This window comes from Neoarius graeffei, chromosome 7, assembly GCF_027579695.1.
Source record: "Neoarius graeffei isolate fNeoGra1 chromosome 7, fNeoGra1.pri, whole genome shotgun sequence".
Taxonomy (NCBI): Eukaryota; Metazoa; Chordata; class Actinopteri; order Siluriformes; family Ariidae; genus Neoarius; species Neoarius graeffei.
In genome coordinates this window covers 31,651,603-31,679,240 of record NC_083575.1, presented here as the reverse complement: position 1 = coordinate 31,679,240, position 27,638 = coordinate 31,651,603, and the positions used below count along the sequence as shown (strand labels likewise).

Here is a 27,638-nt window from a genome sequence, read left to right as displayed (position 1 = left end):
GGTGTGAAGAGCTTGAGTGCACTTTGTCAGCATGTGTACTTGCATGCAGTGTGAAGAATATAGCGTGACTCTCAGTCAGAATGATATGTTGTCGCAAAACTTTATATAGTCACAAATTTATTTTTGTTTGATTCCCTTTTTTGGAGAAATACACTACCGTTCAAAAGTTTGGGGTCACCCAGACAATTTTGTGTTTTCCATGAAAAGTCACACTTTTATTTACCACCATAAGTTGTCAAATGAATAGAAAATATAGTCAAGACATTTTTCTGGCCATTTTGAGCATTTAATCGACCCCACAAATGTGATGCTCCAGAAACTCAATCTGCTCAAAGGAAGGTCAGTTTTATAGCTTCTCTAAAGAGCTCAACTGTTTTCAGCTGTGCTAACATGATTGTACAAGGGTTTTCTAATCATCCATTAGCCTTCTGAGGCAATGAGCAAACACATTGTACCATTAGAACACTGGAGTGAGAGTTGCTGGAAATGGGCCTCTATACACCTATGGAGATATTGCACCAAAAACCACACATTTGCAGCTAGAATAGTCATTTACCACATTAGCAATGTATAGAGTGCATTTCTGATTAGTTTAAAGTGATCTTCATTGAAAAGAACAGTGCTTTTCTTTCAAAAATAAGGACATTTCAAAGTGACCCCAAACTTTTGAACGGTGGTGTATATTTATCTGTGAAGATACTCAGTCATCCAGGTACATAGTAATCTGTGGTTGGTAGAAGAGAGCAACTGGACTTGCTTGAAAAGTCTTGAAGACGTTTCACCTCTCATCCGAAAGGCATCCTCAGTTCTGTCTGTCTAATAGGGAGTATCAAGTATTTATCCTCTCATGGATCATCATAGAATCCGAATCAGAATGCTGATGGCTGCATTGTAGGTGGCTGGTAGATGTCATAGACACCCACCTCTGTTCAGTGATGGTCGTTCCAGGTTGACAAAAATGAACGATCCTCTCTGGCTAAGGGTGTATTCAGACCAGGATAGTTCAGTAGTTCACTTGCTTTGGTCCGAACCAAATGTTTTTTTTATTTTTTCATTTTGGTGCGGTTCGCTTTCACACTGTACGTTTTAGTAAGCGGACCAAAATCTGTCAACAAAGCCACGCGCCCTGAGGTCGTTCAGCTATTGGTCAGAGACGACACGCGCACAAAGCGTTAAGTTCAAAAGTAGTCACGGAGGCTTTCCGTGCTGTTATTCTTTTTAATGTCATCAAAGCTATATGTTTTTTCCAGTTTTTACTGTTTTCACAATTGTGCGATTACTATGCTGTTGTACAAGTAGTTTATCAACGACGACAACAAAGGGCAAGGCGGCTACGGAGGATAGCGCTGATGAGCGCACATCATGTTGTGACAGTTCTGGCTCTTCACACAATAGATGAATTTCTTTTTTGCGTCGCTAGTACCGCCACTTTTTGAAAGAATGTCCCTGATTTAATGTAGGTCTGACGGAGTTTCTTCACTTTTAGCCGACATTGTTCTGGGGAGCGCGTGAACCCCTTCTCCTTCATTTTCTCACTGAATACAGCAAACACGTCGGCATTTTTGTGTGTTCTCTCCAAAAGCTCAGATATGTGGACATCTGCCCATATATCCACAAGGGTACGCGTTTCTTCTTCGGCCCACGTTTGCCACCTACTCATTTTTTGTACTCTGTAGTCTAGCCTACCACTGGTCTGAATGACTGAACAACTGTTGTAAGGTTTCCTTGACAACCGAAACAGTATTTGCACTTTGCGGTGGAGTGTCAAGACTCTGTTTCCCATAATGCTCGACAAACGACGGAAGCTCCCGAGGTACAAAAAAGCAAAACTGTCGGATTAGGTCCGGTCTGCTTTCACACCTCCAAAAGATCCGCACCAGGGTTCCTTTGGTCCGGACCGAGTCCGACCTTGCAGCTCGGTCTCGGTCCGCTTGTTTGGTCCGGACCAGAGTTCGGTGGTTTGTATTCGGACCAACCCAAAAGGTCCGGACCAAGGGAAATTTGGTTCGTTTGGTCCGGACCAAACAACGTAGGTGTGAATATGTCATAAGATGTCTGCCAGTTTCCTGGAAGTCCTCTCATACTCCCGCACCAGTCTACCAACCACAGATTACTATGTACCTGGATGACTGAGTATCTTCACAGATATGTTTCTACGCACTTTGGGATGAGATCCCTTCGACTGGTGCGGGAGTATGAGAGAACTTCCAGAAAACTGGCAGACATCTTAGCCAGAGAGGATCGTTCATTTTTGTCAACCTGGAACGACCATCACTGAACAGAGGTGGGTGTCTATGACATCTATCAGCCACCTACAGTGCAGCCATCAGCATTCTGATTCGGATTCTATGATGATCCATGAGAGGATAAAAACTTGATACTCCCTATTAGACAGACAGAACTGAGGAAGCCTTTAGGACGAGAGGCGAAACGTCTTCAAGACTTTTCAAGCAAGTCCAGTTGCTCCCTTCAACCAACCACAGGTAGTGTATATTAAATCCTGTTGCACATAAATTCATTAATGACATAAGGAAGTTTTCTGAGGGTGAAGCTTGTTCACAAACATTAGGTTAATTCCATTGACTGTATGTGGGTGCCGTAACTGGGTTTCAAAAGTGAAGTGAAAATATCTCTGAGGTACTCGAATCACTTTCCTACATTCCCATGTTAGTGAATAGGAAGAGACCCACACGCACATTTTAAGTTACACCTCCACAAATTATTTTCGGGAACAGCGTTCTGTTATTGTTACATGTTCAGTCGACCTTGGTCTGTCTTCCAGTGTTTTTCCTAATGATGAATGTGTTTTATAGGAGTTATTTGTTGATAAATAAAAGGGTGTGGCTGATGAGGTTGAGCCTCTTGAATGTTTCCAACAGGCACCTAAAGCTTTGGACAGTTCTGTAGCAAAGCCATGTCTTGTTTTTCTGTAAACTGTTCTAACGGACTCTCAGCGGGGATTTCTTTGTAGTATTTTCGCTATGTTGCTCAGTTTGATGTCTAAGCCAGCTCATTGTACTCATAACTAGCAAACGACAGTGAGTGAATCAGAGATGAGAATTTTCCGCGGATCTGCGGAATTCCGAGTTTTTCCCGCTGAAAATGTCATTTTTGTGAAACGTGTAAATCCGTTGAGAAAATTTCAGGGGGTCAGCGCGAGGCGAGGCTTGTGGTGGCACAAGCAGGCAGGACCGACCGACCGCCCGCATCTTTCGGCAACGCTCATCGCAAAATTAGTTGCAGCTGTGATAACGGAAATCGTCATTGCTTTCTTCAATATTTATGCTAACGACAACTCACGACGATTTCCGGCAACGTTTTGGCGCTAGTTTCATCTCACTTCTACAATTCACAGAGAAACAAGCTATACATACACCAGTGGCGGCTGCTGGTTTTTAAAACAGGGGAAGCCCATTTTACGCATTCATCGTAAAACCTGTAGGCCGGATATCAAAGCATCAAAAGGTGTGCCCCATTAGCATAGTGAACTAGACAACCCTACCTAGTGGCAGAAAGTATTTTTGCTTGTACATTTCATGTTATAGTCTGGCTTGCCAGGCTAGTGCCTCATATCCTTAATCAAAAATATCAAACATCCAAAAATCACTGGCTATTCAACGAAGAGCCTTGAACATCATACCCTGATATGCAACACAGAGTCTTTAACACAACACCCAGCTGTGCAACACATCCTTGAACATCTTCTGCAACACAGTCTGGAAATTCATAACCAGGTAGGCTATGCAACACACAGAACCTTGAATATTATACCCAGGTATAACCTATAACACAGAGCCCACCATTCTCTTAACATTACTGAACAATATACACACTTCAGATTCATGAACATGAACACTATTTATACACAAATTCTGCCCTCCGCTCCTTTTCCAGAAAATGGTCTGTGACCCTGTCATACTAGCTGGTTGTGCTTTCCAGAGACTTCACCAATTTCTGTTAGCAGCTAGCACTGCAGATCCCAATAAGGCTCAAGCTAGCCTACAACCAGATTGAACTACAAATGAAATAAACGAGTGAATTCACGAATGATCAAACTGATAGAATGGATGAAAGTTAACGGAGCACAACGAGTAATATTTACATTTATTCACAGAGTAATGTACAGAGACATCAATGAGAAGAACCGTTTATATGAAAAGAAATTCGGACAGCACTTTGGCACACGACTGCACTTTCTCGACATCCGCTAGGGACTGACTGATCATACTTCCATGTTCCTCGCCGAAGTACCGCCCTCCTCATGTCTTTCAAACACTACCGCCAATAATCCTTCATCAGCCCAGCTTCTTGTCCCTCCCACTGTCTCGTTTAGTCCCAGAGAAGCCCGGCTTCCCTGGAAGTGATGATTTTGTTGATTTTAACCAATAACAACTAGTCGAAATTGGCTGTTCAGAGCCATCTCGTAGACTGCAACGGATACCCGGCTGCCAGTCAGTGTTGCCAGATACTGCTGACGTTTTCCATCCCAAAATATGTTCAAAACCTGCCAAAATGCACTTAAAACCACCCAATCTGGCAACACTGCTGCCAGTCCATAGAGCCCATTGAAATAAGAAAGGTTACAGCCTGGCAGCAAAGGTGATTCTTGTAGCGAACTGCAAGTTCATCAGACATCACTCAAATAAGTTACAGGATAGTTATGAACATAAATACAATCTTGGGCATATGTTATGCAAGTTATTGTTTTAATGAGAATTCAACGTCGTAGACGCCGCAGTTTGGGGAGAGAATTTTAGGGGAAGCTCGGCTTCCCTTGTTGTCTCTGAGAAATCGCCCCTGACATACACGGTTTTGATCACTTCTTAAGTTCTAGTTATTTTGGTTAGTTTTCAAAGTTACTTCGCCAATGTGGCGAAAGTTTTGGACCGCAAAAATGAGGATTGTGCCAGGGAAATCGATAAATCGAACGGGATAAAGAACTGTTGCCGATGGGCATGGCTCGATAGTAGCGTTACCGTGCAGATAGGGACACAAACTGTGACGACGTGCCTGACGGAACATATCCGAAAAGTGGACGTGCCGGGAAAGGCTCTGTGTATTCTGTGCTCAGATATCATCAATTATGGAAACAGAGGAGCTAGAAACATCCAGGAGCACATCAAAACAAAAAAGCACAAAGGTACGTTTTACTTAAATTGTCAAAGATAGAGTCAGGAGGAATCTAATATATCGTTACGGTTACCTCCATTAACGCTCACGATATATTTGTTATCTTAAAGTTTATAAACGTTTTAAACCATCATTGAATTTGAAAACATTCATATATATATATATATATATATATATATATATATATATAAAGGCGCACCCCCCTTTGAAACCCCCCATGCACGCTTTGCGTGCATTATGTCTGTCCTTGACAGACATTTCAGAGTTTTTTTAAATGTCCCATTCTCATCCCTGGTGAACGAAATGATCGCCTAAAACAACTCCACCAGCAGAATGAGTGAAGCATACAGGAGTCAAGTCAAGTTTATTTGTATAGCGCTTTTAACAATAAACATTGTCGCAAAGCAGCTTTACAGAATTTGAACGACTTAAAACATGAGCTAATTTTGTCCCTAATCTATCCCCAATGAGAAGCCTGTGGCGACGGTGGCAAGGAAAAACTCCCTCAGACGACATGAGGAAGAAACCTCGAGAGGAACCAGACTCAAAAGGGAACCCATCCTCATTTGGGCAACAACAGACAGCCTGACTATAATATTAACAGTTTTAACATGAAGTCAGTTTCATTGATGTTATAAACTCTTCATTGATGGAAACTTGAGTGCAAAACTGTTCATGACAACTGCAGTCCTAAAGTTAGCAAGTCAACTGTAGTCCTCAGCCATAAACACATTACTGTAAGAGTCCAGAGTGTCCTCCAGGTATAACCCTCAACTGTCCTCATGGGGCCGTCCTTCACAGGAGCGACGTGATAAAACTCCGACCAGACACAGGGCACCAGGATGGATCAAGCAGGTCCGAGGGGCAGAAGAGGCCAGCATCTCAATCCCAGGACCAACATGTAACTCAGAGGGACAGATTGGGGGGGGAGAGAAAGAAAACACATGATGTTAGGTATGCCCTAAAAATGACAAGTATTAAATCTGTGTGGTAGGCTCGCAGAGACGAGAGTCTTTACATCAGGCATAACACACAACAATGGCATGTTAATATGGTAAAAAATATTTACCATATTAAGTGCAGGAGTGCACTTCTGATTCAGATGGATTTGCTGCATGTGTCAGTGTTCCTGGTCTCAGACCTCAGGGTACCTGGGCACAGGACAATCTTTTCCCCTTAGTAGAAGAGAAAACGGATGCAGGTGTTAAAGTAAATAAAGCCCTGGAATCATTTATTGACATGCACACGACATTTGATCAGCATCAAAATATCAGAAGAAAAAGAATTACAAAATAAAATCAACTAAAAAAAAATAATATCCAAAACATTTACAGTCCCAACATAATCAGGCCTAGAAATTCATATATTTTTTTCACCAGCCAGCCAGACTAGTTACCTTCCAAAGTAACTCGCCAAACAGAAAATCCACTCGCCAAAATTTGTTCATGTATGAATTTTACTTCTGTCAGAAATAACGCAAAAGAGAGTAGTTACCATTGTTCATGACTAATGTGCATTTATTTCAAGACCCGAGTATTTTGATACTGTTGTTAAATACATAAATGAGAACAACACAGAGCACCATAATATAATATCAACAAATAATAATATATTGGAAAACTTGGCAACTTGGTGTATGAGTATTGAAAACAAATATACTTACTATCATGACTATAGCACCCAAAATATGTCCAACATGCTTTCTGTATTTAACCATTTATGAGAGAGAAAGCATTAGGAGCTTCATATTGACGAGGAATCAACTTGAAAAAAATTAATTATTCCATAAAAATGGTATCGCAGCCAAGGCCTACCCTGCTCCCATGTTTGCTTAGAAGTCCCTTGTCGTTTCTCCTTCTCGTACGCTTTACCGGCGGCCTTTTTCTCCTCTTCAGACCGAGGTCACTTTGTCCCCGTCTCTGGCGGTTTCTGTACACCTTTCAGAAAATTCCACATCGCAACGTAGCTTTGGCAGATGTAGATGTAAACAACAACAAAAACACGTGTTTAAATGGGCGATAATGTCGCCACATCTATTGAATTTGATAACGTGATTACCGCGATATTCAGTGAGATGCGTTATATGCATGCGCAGTAGTGAAAAAACTGACAGCCTGACTCATACACGATAGGATTTGGAATTCTTCGGTATTTTCCGTCCTGCCGATAAACACGTCGATGAACACAGACGCGGCACACGCTTAATATGTAGCGGCTTTAGTTGACTGTGTGTCTGAATCTTCACTTCATATATATTTTTTTATTTTCAACTAGCTAGCCAGGCTGGCTAGTGACAGGAATTACCCACCAAATGACAAATTAAGTCGCCTCGGGCGACCGGACCACCACGAATTTCGAGCCATGATAATGATCTACTAAATATAATCAAATGCTTGTGCTTAATGTCTGTTAAGAAATGCATAAAATATTCAAAATACCTACGCACTAAGCTTCATGAGCAGTGCGAAGCAGAACGATTAAAAATCTTAATGGGCTGGAGAGCTTGTAATAACATGCATGAGTAATCATTCAGAGAGAGCATTCTATTGCATCTGATTCATGTTTTCCTACATTCCCGAGTGCTAACAAAAGTGAAGAAGTAAAATTACTCCACAAATTTTGTGCAAAGTTTGAAATGGCATCAAATATACATTTGCTCAGTTAAGCTTAAAGTGCATATCACGGGTAAATTCAGAAGCGAGATCAATGTAATTCTCCTATTTTATATTAAACTTTGGTCAAATATCTGTAACATTCTGCATTTTGTGCAATTTTTTTTTAACCTTGCGCAATACCAGAAAAATTCAGTTGAAATCAAGCCATTTGAGGTGAATTGGTCCGTCTCTGGAAAAACTCGGCATTTGGATTTCCCGGCAAACGTTGATTTTCGTGACGTCGCGTGCGGGACGCCTCCCTCTGAATGCTACGTCAGCGCTGGCTTGTTTATGAGAAAACGACCTGGTGGTTTTCTGCAAATTTCTTCAACGTTATCACGTAATTATTAAAATGGTTAACAGATGTATCGTAGGAGGGTGTAGCAACACCAATCTTGATGGGATTAGTACTCATCGTTTTCCAAAAGACCGGACAATGAGAGAGAAATGGGAGCGCTTGGTCTACACAGGCTGTGCACTGAAACCGTGCAAAGCTCTCGCAGCCTGCTCACGCTTCCGCAGGTGACGTCACGAATCTGGCTCCAGACTCCCTTGGGATTTTTCCAGATGCGTTTTGTTATTTTATTTTTTTTTTCTGCTGTAGACAGATGGCCTTGTGCAAAATTACCCTTCTGGATGAGTGTGTAAAGAGACGTACTTTCATATAAAAAACCATGAATTTGGTCCAGAATATGCACTTTAAAAACTCAGCTTCAGTTACACAATATGCACAAACACGACAGAAAAAAATTGTTCACAGATAGATACTTGTTTCCTTTTAACATGAACGCTTTATTAACACAGATACTTTAGATAGCAGTCTAGATGGAAATATGTATGAAAACAACATTTTCATACTTTAGTGTAAGAGAAAATGGACACAGGTTGTAAATGAATGAAGCTCTGGCGTTCATGCTACGAGTTCCTCAGGGAATGAGCGCAGTCTACTACTGCACTTTTTCACTCTACACGTAAATCAGAGTAGTGATGGGCGATGGAGAGGTGAGTGAGAACAAATTACAGAAAGAAGAAATGAGCTATCCGACTTTCTAATTAGAATTATAAATCAGTTAGAATTATAAATGGCTCATATACCATTTTCATCTTGAAATCACTACAGTATAACACTTTCATTCATGAAAGTTTTTAAAAAAAAAATAATTTCTTGTCTATAACTCAGCACATTAGGTAAAAATTGTTCTAATTATTGTTCTAAAATAAATGTGAAGAGTTAAATATGACTCCTTTAACTGTTTGTTCAGGTACAAGTGCTCTGTAATAGGAGCCGCGGGGAGGGGTCCTGCTGGTGACCCCCCCAACCAGTAAACTTAAAGGGCATATCCTGGACCAATTTTGTGTTTTGTTTTGTTTTTTATATGAAAGTATGTCCCTTTACACACTCATCCAGAAGGGTAATTTTGCACAAGGCCATCTGTCTACAGCAGAAAAAAAAAACAAAACGTGTCTGGAAAAATCCCAAGGGAGTCTGGAGCCAGATTCGTGACGTCACCTGCGGAAGCGCCAGCAGGCTGCGTGAGCTTGTACGGTTTCAGTGCACAGCCTGTGTAGACCAAGCCTCCCATTTCTCTCTCATTGTCCGGTCTTTGGGAAAACAATTGCTGTGTTCACACTTATACCGGTACGAAAGTGGTATAACTGTATTGATACAAAGTATACCGGTGCAGTTTAGTGCATCTGTCCACACTAGCGAGAAATGTTTGCGGTTTTCTTTCACGGTAGTTGAAATGCGCGTGCGCGAAGTGTTTCCGTGGTTACCGAGTAACTTCCTTCCGAGAATATATGGCATCCGTTATTTCGAGATCTCGAGAAAACAAAACAATTATTTCATGATCTCAGCTGGATCACTGTATCTCCGTCGGTAGAGGCGAAGCCGGGCCAGTCTTCTGCGGAGGTGCCGCGGACTAATTTTGAAATTATCCCTTATTAAAAGACTTAATGCAATCTCTCCCTGTGTCAACCCCTGATCAAAATATTGCCTTATTAGGTGATCAATTATTCCAGACATTCTAATGACCAAAGTTGCGTCTATACAGAATGAGAAATAGCCCCAAAGTCAGCATATCACAAGTCTCTTGGTGTACCTGAATGAACCATTTCTCAGCTGTTTACTCGAGATCATGAAATAATTGTTTTGTTTTCTCGAGATCACGGAATAATTTTTTTGTTTTCTTGAGATCTCGAAATAACGGTTTTGTTTTCTCGAGATCTCGAATTAGTTGTGTTGTTTTCTCGAGATCCTAATTATGTCGTTATCTCGGGATAACAAGGTGAATAAAAAAAAAAGGATTATATGAAGGGCCTCTCGCGGCTTCCATACGGATGAAACAACGTGTGTGTGCTTTTTGTTGTCAGTGTACAGTCTGTATTTCTGGTCGTCATTTATTCAGTCGAATTGTATAAAACACGCGAGGCAGTTGAGAAAGAAACAAACGAATCTCCGTTCTTCACTATTTTATTCAGCGAAGACATCGATTGAGGTGTGTGACTTTGCGCATGCGCGTTATATTTGTATCGATACAGAGCCGCTTCATCTGTCCACACTACAGCGAAGCGCTACAGTACCGATACTGTACCGGTACGAAACCCATACATTTGTGGATTTCATACCGATACAGTTATACCGCTACAGTACCAGTATTGAGGTATTTCACCTGACGTCACAGGGTCACGTGACGCCCCGGTGTTCGCCATTTTGAACGTCAAGCTAGCTAATGTCAACAACAGTAGCTGGTATGTTACTGTAGCAATGTTTACGTTCAGTCATTTGGATGACTGTTAAAACCTTTCAGTCTCAAGTTTTTCCTTTACTGTATTTACTAGTTTACTGAGCTAGCGCGCTCGGGCAGGCTGGGAGCTAGCGCGCGCTAGCTCAGTAAACTAGTAAATCCAGTAAAGGAAAAACTTGAGACTGAAAGGTTTTAACAGTCATCCAAATGACTGAACGTAAACATTGCTACAGTAACATACCAGCTACTGTTGTTGACATTAGCTAGTGCTAACAGCTAGCTGCTAGTAAACTGCTACAACTACACCGACCCTAATAATACAGTTCTTGGTCATTGCCTGGTAACAGCAAATTTATAACGGGCCATGTCTCAACAGACTAAGAAGTTATTTCACATCACAAATCACAATATCTCTAGCCTCTTTATCCTTCTACAGGGTCGCAGGCAAGCTGGAGCCTATCCCAGCTGACTATGGGCGAAAGGCGGGGTACACCCTGGACAAGTCGCCAGGTCATCACAGGGCTGACACATAGACACAGACAACCATTCACACTCACATTCACACCTACGGTCAATTTAGAGTCACCAGTTACCCTAACCTGCATGTCTTTGGACTGTGGGGGAAACCGGAGCACCCGGAGGAAACCCACGCGGACACGGGGAGAACATGCAAACTCCGCATAGAAAGGCCCTCGCCGGCCCCGGGGCTCGAACCCAGGACCTTCTTGCTGTGAGGCGACAGCGCTAACCACTACACCACCGTGCCGCCGAAGTTATTTCAGTGACATTTAATAACATTTTGTTTATCCTGAGGACCGAAAGTAAATGAAAATGTGAACAAACCTTAGCTGTAATCAGATGGCGACCACCGGCTCCAGGGACGACCCGCTGATGTAGGCATGTTACCCAGCCTGACACAAAATATTTGTAGGCATCCAAACTCTTATACAGTGGCGCTTGAAAGTTTGTGAACCCTTTAGAATTTTCTATATTTCTGCATAAATATGACCTAAAACATCATCAGATTTTCACACAAGTCCTAAAAGTAGATAAAGAGAACCCAGTTAAACAAATGAGACAAAAATATTATACTTGGTCATTTATTTATTGAAGAAAATGATCCAATATTACATATCTGTGAGTGGCAAAAGTATGTGAACCTTTGCTTTCAGTATCTGGTGTGATCCCCTTGTGCAGCAATAACTGCAAATAAACGTTTCTGGTAACTGTTGATCAGTCCTGCACACCGGCTTGGAGGAATTTTAGTCCGTTCCTCCATACAGAACCGCTTCAACTCTGGGATTTTGGTGGGTTTCCTCACATGAACTGCTCACTTCAAGTTCTTCCACAACATTTCGATTGGATTAAGGTCAGGACTTTGAATTGGCCATTCCAAAACATTAACTTCATTCTTCTTTAACCATTCTTTGGTAGAACGACTTGTGTGCTTAGGGTCGTTGTCTTGCTGCATGACCCACCTTCTCTTGAGATTCAGTTCATGGACAGATGTCCTGACCATTTTCCTTTAGAATTCGCTGGTATAATTCAGAATTAATTGTTCCATCAATGATGGCAAGCCGTCCTGGCCCAGATGCAGCAAAACAGGCCCAAACCATGATACTACCACCACCATGTTTCACAGATGGGATAAGGTTCTTATGCTGGAATGCAGTGTTTTCCTTTCCCCAAACATAACACTTCTCATTTAAACCAAAAAGTTCTATTTTGGTCTCATCTGTCCACAAAACATTTTTCCAATAGCCTTCTGGCTTGTCCATGTGATCTTTAGCAAACTGCAGATGAGCAGCAATGTTCTTTTTAGAGAGCAGTGGCTTTCTCCTTCCAACCCTGTCATGCACACCATTGTTGTTCAGTGTTCTCCTGATGGTGGACTCATGAACATTAACATTAGCCAATATGAGAGAGGCCTTCAGTTGCTTAGAAGTTACCCTGGGGTCCTTTGTGACCTCGCCAACTATTACATGCCTTGCTCTCGGAGTGATCTTTGTTGGTCAACCACTCCTGGGAGGGTAACAATGGTCTTGAATTTCCTCCATTTGTACACAATCTGTCTGACTGTGGATTGGTGGAGTCCAAACTCTTTAGAGATGGTTTTGTAACCTTTTCCAGCCTGATGAGCATCAACAACGCTTTTTCTGAGGTCCTCAGAAATCTCCTTTGTTCGTGCCATGATACACTTCCACAAACGTGTGTTGTGAAGATCAGACTTTGATAGATCCCTGTTCTTTAAATAAAACAGGGTGCCCACTCACACCTGATTGTCATCCCATTGATTGAAAACACCTGACTCTAATTTCACCTTCAAATTAACTGCTAATCCTAGAGGTTCACATACTTTTGCCACTCACAGATATGTAATGTTGGATCATTTTCCTCAGTAAATAAATGACCAAGTATAATATTTTTGTCTCATTTGTTTAACTGGGTTCTCTTTATCTACTTTTAGGACTTGTGTGAAAATCTGATGATGTTTTAGGTCATATTTATGCAGAAATATAGAAAATTCTAAAGGGTTCACAAACTTTCCAGCACCACTGTACGCTTTCAGATCAATACCTGTGTATGGCGATGGGTTTTTAACGACATAGGTATACAGATCATGTGGGCCGAAGTCAGGTAAAGACGAGGGCTTGGTGTACTTCCGTACGTCAGTGAACAATCCTGGTGGAAGCAGGTAAACGTCGTTCCCTAAGCCTGCTAACCTCAATTTTTGCAAATACCTCTCCCTCTGCTCGCCCTGTAAATGCCCTACGTCGCTGGATAGTGAAGGTGTTTTCTGCATCTCGCTCCTTTTTCTTTTATGTTTTTCGTTTGTCGCATTCAAACTGATTCGAGCCATGACGTCCAAAATGGCAGCATCACATGACTTGGTCACGTGGGTGAAATACCTCAATAGTTGCTAGTGTGGACAGGTGTTGCGGTACGAAAGTGGTTTCGTCTCGGTACAAAATCCCTAGTGTGGACAGGGTAAATGAGTACTAATCCCATCAAGATTGGTGTTGCTACACCGTCCCACGATACATCTGTTAACCATTTTAATAATTACGCAATAACGTTGAAGAAATTTGCCGAAAACCACCAGGTCGTTTTCTCATAAACAAACCAGCGCTGACGTAGGATTCAGAGGGAGGCGTCCCGCACGCGACGTCACGAAAATCAGTGTTTCCCGGGAAATCCAAATGCCAAGTTTTTTCAGAGGCGGACCAATTCGCCTCAAATGGCTTGATTTCAACTGAATTTTTCTGGTATTGCGCAAGGTTTAAAAAAAATTGCGCAAAATGTGACAAATATTTGACCAACTTTTAATATAAAAAATAGGAGAATTACATTGATCTCGCTCCTGAATTTACCCGTGATATACACTTTAAGGGAAACACTGTGTGTATATATATCATCTGGCGGTAAGGCCGATGAGCTGTTGCCTTGGTGTGGCGTCCATCATCCACAATACAGTTAAATTGTATCTCCTCCGTCAATTCTCCACGGATTTCCATTCCGATTGTTTTGTTTGAAAGAACTCATCACCCCGCACAAAACTTGGTTGGTGTTTTGTCAAATTTTTTTTGCTAGCAAGTTAGTAATTAGGCCACATTAATGAATTTTCCAGACCTCTCACTAGAATTTTATCTCCCCTCTCATTTCTTGTCGATTCCAGTTCCAATCGATATTTTGGGTCGATCTTCCCTCGAGGAACAAAACTTGTTCGTTTGCTTGTTGATTTTTTCCTGTTGTAAACAATTTGTTTACAACTATGTTTATTTCCAGTTAAATTGTACCTCCTCCCTCTGTTCTCAACGGATTACAGTTCTGATTGTTTCGTTTTAAAGAACTAGTCCGTCTGCATAGCACTTGGTCATTGGACTGTCAAATTTTTGCTAAAGAGCTGCTAATTAGGTCAACTTAACACATTTTGGGACTTCTCATTAGAATTGTATCTCCTCTCGCAGTTCTCACCTGATTTCAGTTCTGATCATTGTTTTGGGTAGATCTTCCCTCGGGGAACAAACCTTGGTCGTTTGTTTGTTCAGTTTCTTGTTGTAAACAATTTGTTTACACCTTTGTTTATTTTCAGTTAAATCGTGTCTCCTCCCTCCCTCAGTTCTCAATGGATGTCAGTTCTGATTGTTTTATTTGAAAGAACTCGACCTTCTGCACAAAACTTGGTCATTGTATTGTCAAATTTTTGCTAACAAATTCGTAATTAGGTCAACTGAACACATTTTCTTCTGACTAGAATTGTATCTCCTCTCTCATTTATCATGCGAATTTATTTCTGATCGATGCTTTGGTTAGATCTTCCATTGGGGAACAAAATTTAGTCCTTTGTTGATATTCATGTTGTAAACAATTTGTCGTGGATGTCGGTCCTCTCTCACATTCAGTGCATTTACATGCACATCCAAATCGAGCTACTGTCGGTAATTGAGCTGCTGTCGGTAATCGAGCTAAGGGTCCCAGCAGGGGTGCCAGAGAAATCCAATCCTACATGCACGCAAGGAAATCGAGCTATTGTGTGAGGTACATTGTGCACCCGAGCCACAGGTGGCGCTACACGCCCCATCGTGTTGGTACACTTCCTGTTGTCGTCATGAAGAAGAGCTATTCAAGAGTATAAACAAAGTTATCAGTTCCGTGTTTCCAGAAGTGCACGTTTCTGCTCGCCATTTTCTCTTCTTCGTTCGTTCGTTCTCCTTGTTCCTCCTGACCTCTTCTGCTGCTCACTACTACTACTGTTGTCATGCCGACCGAGGCTGTTGTGTTTCCTGCTTGTGGTCTCGTCACTCGTCACTTCCGGAAGGGGCAGTGCTGAAGTAAGTAGCTCGACTACGTAGCTCGATAGGGTTTACATAGTCTGGCTAACGCAACTTCAAAGCTCTGCGAGCACAGGTCTGGCAAAGATATTAAACCCAACCGTTTCCCAAAGCGCGTGGTTGACCCGCCTCCCTGAAATGCCTCAGTTTGCTACTGGTCGAAGCCAGAAAAGGCTGTGATGAAGCTTAAACCAATCACATCACTCTTTCCTCTGACTTATGTGACGCGACGGAAACTTCGCAACAGCCCCCCGTGTTGCGTCACACTTAGGATGGGCGGGCCCAGGCTAACTGGTAGATTAAACTCTTATCGAAGCCGGTCGGGAGCAAGGCGAAAACGTCCTTCCTTTCAATAAATACCTCCAGGGCTGCTCTTTGCTCCGTTTTCAATGAGAACTTCCTGTTGAATGCTTTCAATACAGCATCTACCGCTGTGTCAAAGGCTTGCCGCTGCTCCATGTTCGTAATGTTTCTAGTGAATGAAGCGCTTCCGGCATAGATTCTGTAAACAATCTATGGCTTCTGGTCGCAGTTCTACTACGTCACTGCCTTGAACACGCCTCTACCCAGGGCCGTTGGAGATGCTCAAAGTTGATTGGTTCCCGATTTTTCAGGAGCTTGGAAGAGCTGGAGATAGCTTGCCTTGCCAGACTAAGTTCGCAACAGCCCCCCGTGTTGCGTCACACTTAGGATGGGCGGGCCCAGGCTAGGGTTTACATGCACTAAGTAGCTCGGCTACAATCGCATAATCTAGGTCGCGTAGCTCGATTACGAGAAATCCAGTTCGGTTCGATTTCAGCCGAGCTAAGGTGTTTCCATGGCATTTAGAACTTCGATTTCAGTCGAGCTACGGCAGAAATTCGATTTTCTCTATGTGCATGTAAACGCACTGAGTGTCACATTTCAGTTCTGTTTGATGTTTTGGTGGTCATTAGGGCTGTAACAATATGCGTATCGAAATCGCGATACGCAGAGCTACGATCCGTGTCGCGATACAAGAAGGCAGAATCGCGGTACACCCTTTCAAACTTCTCCTCAGCCCAAAAACAGAGGCGCTTCCAAACTTCAATTTATGAATACTTTACTTTTTATTTAAATTACATTTTAAACTTGCTTAAATTACTTTTATCTTTTTATATCTATTAGTAAGTCATTTTTTTCGCCGACCTGCGACAATCTTCTGCGAGTCACGCAACGTCCACACTCGCCACTGGCAGAGCATTCATTTCTTTTAAGTGGTCGTCATTCTGGTTGCGACGCGGGGAGCGAATCTGTAAACAAGGAGCTCATTGGCTGGCTAGGTGTGCCACATGCCAATCACAATCACTTGACCGGAAAGGCATGCAGTGTTGCCAGATTGGGCAGGTTTAGGTGCTTTTTGGCTGGTTTTGAACATATTTTAGGGTGGAAAATGTTAGCAATATCTGGCAACACTGAAGGCATGTCTGCTTGGGCGGAAGCCTTCTGCGGTAGTTACATTTTGACACGCGAGCAATGTTTCACCATAAAAATTCCATAATTTCCATCTGTTTTCTGCGATCACAGAAAATCATTGGCCCTATGAGAGTGAGACAGTGAGAGAGCCACCCCCCAAAAAAAAAATCTTAACGGATTTACACGATTTGGAAAAATGACTTTTTCAGAACCGAAAAAAACAGAGCTTCCGGCTCAACAGTATTATTTTGAGAAATAAAACAATCTTTGGATATACATTTGTTCATTTTTGCATACATATTACTCATTCTCTGCAGTGGTCTGAATTATTTGTTATTAAATAGTTAATGTAAGTAAGTAAATGTTAATAAGTCAAATTTACTACTTTAAAAAAACATTTTTAAAAAAATCATGGGTGTATCGAATCGTGGGTCAAAAATCGCGATACGAATCGAATCGTGAGTTGGGTGTATCGTTACAGCCCTAGTGGTCATGGTTGTTCTGATGGCAGGCCAGATGAGCTACTACAGCCTTGACATTCTGTTTTTTCTGTCTCTCTCTCCCTTTCTCTATATCTTTCAACCTACCTAACAGTAATCAATATGAATGTTGAAATTTTCATGTGTTAACATTCTATAACGGTCAGTTGTCAACAGCCAGTCGTTACTACTACAGCTCTCTCTCTCTCTCTCTCTCTCTCTCTCTCTCTCTCTCTCTCTCTCTCTCTCTCTCTCCCCTGTAGCTGTCTATCTGTCTGTCTATTTTGAATGTAGAAATTTTTGCTTTGCAAGCACTAGTATTTTCTTCAGGAAGTGCAAATCTGTTTTGTTTATTCTGTTGCAGCATGTTTTTGAAAACTTTGGGAATCTTTAATAGGTTTTGTTCATTGTATGTTTATCATTTTAAGTTAATTTCTCTATTTCCTCCACTCCTTTGCTTGGTTCCTGATCTGTCCTCTTCCCCACTTCAGGCTGATACAGACAAGGCCCGCTACAGCAATCAATCCAGAAGCCGGAGTCGCAGAGTTTGTATCTCCTCTTTCCTGTCTTTTCTATAGTTGTTTCCATTTTCACTGCTTTTCCCCCCTCTGTTCTTCAGCTTTGCTCTCTAACCCCACCCCAATCCATCTGTTTTCCTCAGAAGGGCCTGGAAGATGATGCCGTGTCAGTCCACAGCAGTGGAAGTTTCAGGGTTTGTAACAGTTTGATGAATCTAACGTTTTGTCCCTACAACTTTTACTGTATGTGAAGCATTCTGGGTATCCTTCAACGTCTTCAACTCCCAGCTTATTATTGTGTTATTCGTGTTAAATTCTGTTATTCAATTCCTACTAGGCTTGTGCGGTATCTGTATATATCTTTCCAGATTGTGATTTTTCCATTTTAAAATATCATGGAGACAGTTGCCTAAATAATTTCCGATTTAAGGGGACTCATGGAAATGTAATAATGCTATCAGCCATAATGGATTTAATGGTGCTCCGGGAGATATTCAAAGTTTGGGATATTTTTTATAATGGTGGTGAAAACTTGATGGTATTTCAGTATAATTCTTTTACAAGGCATTTGTGTAATGTTCATGTTGTGAAATTTTTCTCTGTTGATGCTGCTCAGTGTCAAGCAGGAGATTGCTCAACACAGAGAGAGAGAGCACCAGTTTCAAAACAAAACCAAAAATGGGGTGTTTAATCATTAGTCATCACCATTATACAGTGGGGCAAAAAAGTATTTAGTCAGCCACCAATTGTGCAAGTTCTCCCACTTAAAAAGATGAGAGAGGCCTGTAATTTTCATCATAGGTACACTTCAACTATGAGAGACAGAATGGGGGGAAAGAATCCAGGAAATCACATTGTAGGATTTTTAATGAATTAATTGGTAAATTCCTCGGTAAAATAAGTATTTGGTCACCTACAAACAAGCAAGATTTCTGGCTCTCACAGACCTGTAACTTCTTCTTTAAGAGGCTCCTCTGTCCTCCACTCGTTACCTGTATTAATGGCGCCTGTTTGAATTCGTTATCAGTATAAAAGACACCTGTCCACAACCTCAAACAGTCACACTCCAAACTCCACTATGGCCAAGACCAAAGAGCTGTCAAAGGACACCAGAAACAAAATTGTAGACCTGCACCAGGCTGGGAAGACTGAATCTGCAATAGGTAAGCAGCTTGGTGTGAAGAAATCAACTGTGGGAGCAATTATTAGAAAATGGAAGACATACAAGACCACTGATAATCTCCCTCGATCTGGGGCTCCACGCAAGATCTCACCCCGTGGGGTTAAAATGATCACAAGAACGGTGAGCAAAAATCCCAGAACCACACGGGGGGACCTAGTGAATGACCTGCAGAGAGCTGGGACCAAAGTAACAAAGACTACCATCAGTAACACACTACGCCGCCAGGGACTCAAATCCTGCAGTGCCAGACGTGTCCCCCTGCTTAAGCCAGTACATGTCCAGGCCCGTCTGAAGTTTGCTAGAGAGCATTTGGATGATCCAGAAGAGGATTGGGAGAATGTCATATGGTCAGATGAAACCAAAATAGAACTTTTTGGTAAAAACTCAACTTGTCGTGTTTGGAGGAGAAAGAATGCTGAGTTGGATCCAAAGAACACCATACCTACTGTGAAGCATGGGGGTGGAAACATCATACTTTGGGGCTGTTTTTCTGCAAAGGGACCAGGACGACTGATCCGTGTAAAGGAAAGAATGAATGGGGCTATGTATCGTGGATTTTGAGTGAAAACCTCCTTCCATCAGCAAGGGCATTGAAGATGAAACGTGGCTGGGTCTTTCAGCATGACAATGATCCCAAACACACCGCCCGGGCAACGAAGGAGTGGCTTCGTAAGAAGCATTTCAAGGTCCTGAAGTGGCCTAGCCAGTCTCCAGATCTCAACCCCATAGAAAATCTTTGGAGGGAGTTGAAAGTGCGTGTTGCCCAGCGACAGCCCCAAAACATCACTGCTCTAGAGGAGATCTGCATGGAGGAATGGGCCAGAATACCAGCAACAGTGTGTGAAAACCTTGTGAAGACTTACAGAAAACGTTTGACCTCCGTCATTGCCAACAAAGGGTATATAACAAAGGGTATATAACAAAGTACTGAGATGAACTTTTGTTATTGACCAAATACTTGTTTTCCACCATAATTTGCAAATAAATTCTTTAAAAATCCTACAATGTGATTTTCCTGGATTCTTTCCCCCATTCTGTCTCTCATAGTTGAAGTATACCTCTGATGAAAATTACAGGCCTCTCATCTTTTTAAGTGGGAGAACTTGCACAATTGGTGACTGACTAAATACTTTTTTGCCCCACTGTATGTAAAGAGTTATATTTGACACATCATTGTAGGCCTATTTAATATTTTGGATCTATTTTTCTTTCTTCTGAAAAACGAACGAGCTGTTTTGACTATTATTAGCTGAAATTTTTAAGTGTCATCGTGGTTCGAGTTAACTGATGTTGATGTGCATCTCGTGGTACCTAAGTTGGGCATACGCTGATAGATTTTATTGAACTTTAATAAAGTTAAAAGATTATCAGTTTAAGTGAAGGAACTGCACAAGCGTCTCTGCGGGAGATGAGCGCGCAGGAGTAACGGGGCGGGACTTCCATGAGGTGTCTGTTCATATCACTGAGTTCAAAACACCTGTGCACATCACTCCGGATTCATATGTTGCTTTGTAATCTCCCATTTTCTTGGGGAGAGAGATAAGACTGCTCTTTGGCATATTTTTGAGTGATAATACACCCTGGTGTAACCTTTCTTGATTTCTACTTCCATGGTCGGGGAGCTGTTCGTGAAGAGCTCCAGGGGCGGAGCATGCTGAACTTTCTGCAACTCTGGGATACTTTCTATATTTTTGGGTCTTTTTCTTTCACAATAATGAGTCCGAAGAGAATGCTGCTGAATGGATGGCATTTATTCCAGTTGGTGTTACTTCCTCAGACAAATAATAATCTCATCTCATTATCTGTAGCCGCTTTATCCTGTTCTACAGGGTCGCAGGCAAGCTGGAGTCTATCCCAGCCGACTACGGGCGAAAGGCGGGGTACACCCTGGACAAGTCGCCAGGTCATCACAGGGCTGACACATAGACACAGACAACCATTCACACTCACATTCACACCTACGGTCAATTTAGAGTCACCAGTTAACCTAACCTGCATGTCTTTGGACTGTGGAGGAAACCCACACAGAAAGGCCCCCGTTAGGGCCTCTGCATGCTCTTGCGACAAGGCTTTCGCAGATAGCTTTTCGCAGACAGTTGTAATTTATCGTTGAGCGGGGAGTAATAGGCGTGCACAATGTTATTCACCGCCACAACGCAAGGGGGCGCGAAGTCGCGAAATCGCTAGGAGTAGTTGGTGGGTGTGGTTAGTGGAGTGTTTATCCTCCGGTTACTTATAATGACTAGAACTGGAGTCGTATAGATGTACGTACTTCCTCACTTCCTCAATCAACCGCTCTTCGTGCTGCTGCATCTTCGCTCGTGTTTTTAAAAATGGCGGTCGTGAAAACAAACCAAACCGGGAAAGTAGGGAAGTGGAAGTGCGTGTACAGCGGATGTAGAGTGGACCAATCAGAGCCCTCTTGTCTGCGACGCTGTCTGCGAGGCTTCTGCGGTGGTCACAATTTTTGGGAGGTGCGCGCAGAGCGTCTGCGAAGGGGGGCTATGCAGACGCCATCTGCGAGGACTGTATTGTCAGCATAAATTGGCCTTTAGCCGTGAGGTTCGAACCTGGAACCTTTTTGCTGTGAGGTGACGGTGCTAACCACTACACCACCGTGCCGCCCAGGCAACTTAATATAATGTAGGGATGACAATATCATGATATCACACAAGCCTAGTTAGTACTATGAATTATTCAGTAACTGCAGTGAAGTAACAGGAGCATGTTTAGTTACAAGATGAGGAATGCAAGTAAGGGGGTTTCAGAGACTAATCGTTAATCTCCAGCTAATTTTAATTATCACTATTAAGCTCTGAAACTCTGTTCCATATATTAAAGATGTAAGCTGTATGAGTGGTTTAAAATCTAGATTTAAGGTCTAGGCTAGGCTCGACCATATGCATAATTTACTGAGTGTTTTTCTTTTCATTTTTCATTACATGCAAGTTTTTTTTGTTTTTTTTTTAAATCTCCAATTAATTCAGATACAGTTCAGTTCCATAATTTATATCTTGGGTTACTCTGAGTTTGCAAAAATAATTTCTGTGTACACTTTGATTCATTTCCTTTACTACCATCACTGTCAAGATATCATATTCATGTTATTTTTGAGATTTTGCTTTTTAAAATGCGTATTTTCTGAGTAACTGTAGCGGTTTAAGGTGTCATGGAGCTGATTCGAACAATCTTTCTTCCAAATAATCTGTTCCCACTTCCAAACAAAGATTTAAAATGGAGAATAGTCAAGTTAAGAGCAATCGTACCCTTTGTTTAAAGAACCGAATGTAAAATAGACGTGCTTATATGTTGACTTTCTTCCTTATCTTAAAGTCTTCTGCGTCATCGCTGCGAGGCAACTCGCAGTACTCAAGCCTCACGACCAGCTCGAGGAAAAAAAGCTTGGTGGTGCGTCCCTGTTTGTGCACTTCTTTTTTCCTGTTCGTGGTGTTTTGTAAAAGTTTTAACCTTTTGGAATGAGTGTGTGGGACTTGCATCTGTGTTCATTTCTAACTCACTAAGTCTGAGAGCAACCTCCTAGCAGCTACCAAAATCTATAGAAAATTTAGATATTTTGAACTTAGGAACACAAAGTACACCGCCATTAACGCAAAGATTCATGACTGAAGAATTTTAGCTTGTTTAAAGCTTCTGCAATCAATTTTTAAGAACACGTTGTAAAACCAGTGCTTTGAGGAAAATGTGCGTCTTCGACTGTCCTGAATTCTAGCTGTCTTAATCAGGAAACTTCTTTGCAAGGAGGCAGTCTTCCTGGTTTGTCAGCTACTTTGTGTATAGACCCTTTTCAGTCACGTGACCTTCGTAAACGCGACCACCATTTTGGACATGTAGCGGACTTCGGCTCGAATTGGTTTGAATGCGAGGAAGGCGACAAACAGAGAACATACAAGAAAAAGGAGCGAGATGCAGAAAACACCTTCGCTATCCAGCGACGTAGGGCATTTACAGGGCGAGCAGAGGGAGAAACAACAACAGTAACGACACATTAGCAACGCCGTACAGAAATAACGGTTTATGGCACAGACCCTTTCGGTTCTCGCTCATCTAGCTGCTACAATGACTGCTTAGACTGCAACAATAATACCTAACACACATTTAAGTATCCGTCGTAAAGACGTGAAACTCGTCGAGTGACGAGTGTGTTCATTGATAAACTAACACAATCTAAAAGTAGACATACCATCACACTGCCCTGGCGCTGTGTACAGTTTACCTTCTATGGTTTGTGCACTCGCTAGTTGCCATTACTTTCTCCAACCCAGTGTTACAGATTACAGGGAACGGCCTGGATTTAAGAGACAAATACATGTTCCTCTTATTTTGAACACTTATTTGTAGGCAGTGCTTAATTTGTAAAGTGGGAGGTCCCGGAGCGCAGAGGATGAGCGGCTCCGGTGCGGAAAAAAAGAGGAGAGGAGAGGGGCGCGGCGCTGCGCTGCGCTTCTGGGCATGTTTTGTAATAACACTGCAAATTAAGTTCATCTGCAGATATTTTGTGGATGTCGTTTCATGACAGAAATCACCAACAAGACAGATATCAAAATCAGACATTAACAGTAAATAAACTTGCATTTTTTTTATTTAATTATTATTATTTTTGTTACATAGTCAAAAGAGGTGTCGGATCACCGGATCCAGTGTAAATAGCTGCCGGAGCCAACGCCCGAGGTTCCGGAGCGCGCTCCGGCTTGCTCCCCCTCAAATTAAGCGCTGTTTGTAGGACACTGCCTCTGATCTGTCCTACCAACAGCAAAGGAACACAACACTAACTAATAGCTACTACAGAAGAACAAAGAGGTTACAATGGGTTATTTTAGCCTATTTGGTTACACACTCGCCGCCACAGAATGTTAACAGCAATGTAATGCCTTTTCTGGCTAATTTTATTCGTCTTACCTCCAACAAAGTGGTCACTACACAAGTGTTGGTATGCCGCTATCCATCTTCTCCGTCGGTCAGCATCTACCGGGATCCGATAAAATGATAACCCTTGCCTTGTTTGTTGATGGTTACTACATCCAGGTGCACAACAATATAGTGGCATGATGGAAGTCTTGCTGAAAATAAACACTTTCTTTGCTGCCGTTCCTCAATGTTGGCTGTGGTAAACTACTGGTAGTACATGTCCAAAATGGCGGCCGCGTTTGTCGTGACGTCACGTGAAAAGGGTCCATACATAGTTAGAAAAGGGTTTTTCAGTGGAGGAATGCTCAGAAGGTCTATGTCGGACCCGACAACAGAGGTTTTCAGAAATCATTCTGAAAAGTCAAGTTTATTTGTATAGCGCTTTTAACAATAAACATTGTCGCAAAGCAGCTTTACAGAATTTGAACGACTTAAAACATGAGCTAATTTTGTCCCTAATCTATCCCCAATGAGCAAGCCTGTGGCGACGGTGGCAAGGAAAAACTCCCTCAGACGACATGAAGAAGAAACCTCGAGAGGAACCAGACTCAAAAGGGAACCCATCCTCATTTGGGCAACAACAGACAGCATGACTATAACATTAACAGTTTTAACATGAAGTCAGTTTCGTTGATGTTATAAACTCTTCGTTGATGGAAACTTGAGTGCAAAACTATTCATGACAACTGCAGTCCTAAAGTTAGCAAGTCAACTGTAGTCCTCAGCCATAAAAGCATTACTGTAAGAGTCCAGAGCGTCCTCCAGGTCCTTTTAGATGCTGGAACAACAGAAAACCAGTTTGCCTTGCTTGAAGGAAAAAGATCTTGATTTGCTTGAAGCAACTGTTTTCTTGGTAGGGTTTTTTTTTTTTTTTTTTTAGCTTTTTGGTTGGCTAACATGGTGGACTCTTGGCAACATTGCTTACAGCTGCTTTAACCCTCTGGGGTCTGAGGGTATTTTTTGGCACTCTAATGATTTTGGTATGCTCTGATTTTGTTGTCGGTTTCAACAAATCTAAGCAGTATTTTCAAAGTCATATGACCTTTTTTGTATTTAGCACAAGTTTAGACACAATAATATCTATGTAGTATGTATGTCTTGATTGTACTTAAAAAAAAAAAAACATAAATGAAGTTGTTGTAAAAAGCAGTTTTGGAACTGTGTTGGAATGTGTGAAAAACATGACCTTGCCCATTGTAACGAACCATTTTGATCACTTGAGGTGATTCTGTTCAGTCTTAAATTAGATTAGATTAGATTAGATTAGATTAGATGAGATAGAACTTTATTGATCCCTTTGAGAGGGTTCCCTCAGGGAAATTAAGATTCTAGCAGCATCATTATAGGATAAACAAAGAACAGAAAATAGAGAAAAAACTTCTAGATAAATTAAATTAAGTATTTACATATACAGATATAAAAAGAATAAGATATGGGGAAGAGAGGAAGGAGGGCAGCAGGAGAGATATTGCACTTTATATTGCACATTGTCCAGTATTGCTTATTGTTCGGCTAGGCTACTGCTCCTTCCTGTCCTCTGTCCTCCTGTTGCCCCTCCTCCCCCCCCAGAGAGGAATTGTACAGTCTGATGGCGTGAGGGACAAAGGAGTTTTTAAGTCTGTTCGTCCTGCACTTGGGAAGGAGCATTCTGTCACTGAACAGGCTCCTCTGGTTGCTGCTGATGGTGTGCGGAGGGTGACTGGCATCGTCCATGATGTTCAATAGTTTGTCCATGGACCTCTTCTCTGCCACCATCACCAGAGAGTCCAGCTTCATGCCGACCACAGAGCCGGCCCGCCTGATCAGTTTGTCCAGCCTGGATGTGTCCTCCTTGGATGTGCTGCCCCCCCAGCACACCACGGTGTAAAACAGGACACTGGTGACCACAGACTGATAGAACATCCACAGGAGTTTCCTGCAGATGTTAAAGGACCACAGTCTCCTAAGGAAGTATAGCCTGCTCTGTCCCTTCCTGTATAAGTGTTTGGTGTTGCAAGTCCAGTCCAGCTTGCTGTCCAGCCACAGCCCGAGGTACTTGTAGAAATCCACAGCCTCCACCTCGACTCCCTCGATCAGAACTGGTCGTGACCTTGGTCTGGACCTCCCAAAGTCAATGAACAGCTCCTTGGTCTTCGAGGTGTTGATCTGCAGATGGTTCCTGTTGCACCACACAGCAAAGTCCCTCACCAGGCTCCTATACTCCTCCTCTGTCATCACTGATGCACCCAACGATGGCTGTGTCATCGGCAAACTTCTGAATGTGACACAGCTCCAAGTTGTAGCAGAAGTCCGCGGTGTACAGGGTGAAGAGAAGAGGTGCCAGCACCGTTCCCTGGGGTGCTCCGGTGCTGCTAATCACAGTGTCAGACGTGATGTCTTTCAGCCTGACGTACTGCGGCCTGTCTGTGAGGTAGCTGGAGATCCAGGTGACCAGGCAGGGGTCCACTTGCATCCTGTTCAGTTTGTCCTGAAGCAAAAGGGGCTGTATGGTGTTGAACGCACTCGAGAAGTCCAAGAAGAGGATCCTCACTGTGCCATTTCCCTTATCCAGATGCAAGTGGGCTCGATGTAGCAGGTAGAGGATGGCGTCTTCCACACCAACACCTGCCTGGTACACAAACTGCAGACAGTCCTGGGCATGTTGTACCTGGGGTCTGAGGAGGCTGAGGAAGGGGCCGCTCCAACATCTTCATCAGATGTGAAGTGAGAGCTACTGGTCTTAGGAATGGATCAAGCACAAAAACTTAAATCTGCTGCATTGATTTGGACAATTAATTGACCATCAAAAATTTTATGTCCTATTGTTTTGGGATAAAGGGTTGGCAATGGGAAGGGTATTCAATGAAAAGAGTAAAAAATTCCATTCCATTCAATGAGAGGAGTGAAAACCCCTCCCACTGCCAACTCTTAATCCCATCAGGTCAAGTGATCAAAATGGTTTGTCCCAATGGGTAAAGTCATGTTTTTCACACATTCCAACACAGTTCTAAAACTGCTTTTTACAACATCTTCATTCATCTGGTATTTGACATTATTTTGGTATTTGACTCTATTCATTGTGTCTTGAAATTAATTCTCATACTATTTTACTCAGTTCAGAGCCACAACCTACTTTGTTACACAATTACTCTGTAATTTTGCTCCCACTGCAACTCAAATTTTACTCTGTAAACTCAAAATGGAGCAAAATAAACTATTCTGAAGGAAAATACTTTTAACTCTGGAAAAATTGCTCAGTCATTCTTCCTGTGTATGCACTACAGCATACACATATAAACTGATCTGCTCATAAGAAATATTTAAGTTGATCTTCGGCTGGATCGTGTCGAAGTACAAAAAAAAAAAAAAAAAAAGGCACTGCTCATCATCAGTGTCTCAGTTCTCAAGACTGAATTGAATCGTTGTCCTGAATCATGAATTGAATCGCTGTCCTGAAATTGAATGGCTGTACTGAATCATCCAAAGCGCATAAAACCCGTGTGCCATCTCGCAACAAGTTTTACCTCCAAATAGCCTAAACTAAGGCTGACAGATTTTATCCTGTTTACGGTGGGCGTTCCCACCACGAAAGAGAAACCAATCGAAACCAAAAGAGTGAAAGTGATCATCATGCCATTACCATGTGAATAGTCTTTTATGAGTGTGTAATTGTGTGCTCAATGCGCCGACTCCGGTGTGACTGAGTAAGGGGACAAGTTTTATGTTTCATCTAATTTAGGTAATTTAAAAAATATA

General features: G+C 42.2%; 1 protein-coding gene across 11 annotated transcripts in view; it reads left to right on the top strand.

Annotated features, from left to right (window-relative positions):
• Nucleotides 1-27,638, top strand: part of lrrfip2 (leucine rich repeat (in FLII) interacting protein 2) — a 240,862-nt gene that overhangs the window by 90,118 nt on the left and 123,106 nt on the right. Inside the window, exons 4-6 of one of the 11 annotated variants that reach the window (XM_060925518.1) lie at nucleotides 17,768-17,821; nucleotides 17,938-17,988; nucleotides 22,311-22,385. The exons of 9 other annotated variants lie outside the window; for them this stretch is intronic. In XM_060925518.1, the coding sequence (XP_060781501.1) occupies nucleotides 17,768-17,821; nucleotides 17,938-17,988; nucleotides 22,311-22,385 (180 nt within the window). Of the gene's footprint in view, nucleotides 1-17,767; nucleotides 17,822-17,937; nucleotides 17,989-22,265; nucleotides 22,386-27,638 lie in introns of those variants that run through there. One more of the 11 variants, XM_060925508.1, reaches the window with a different exon arrangement.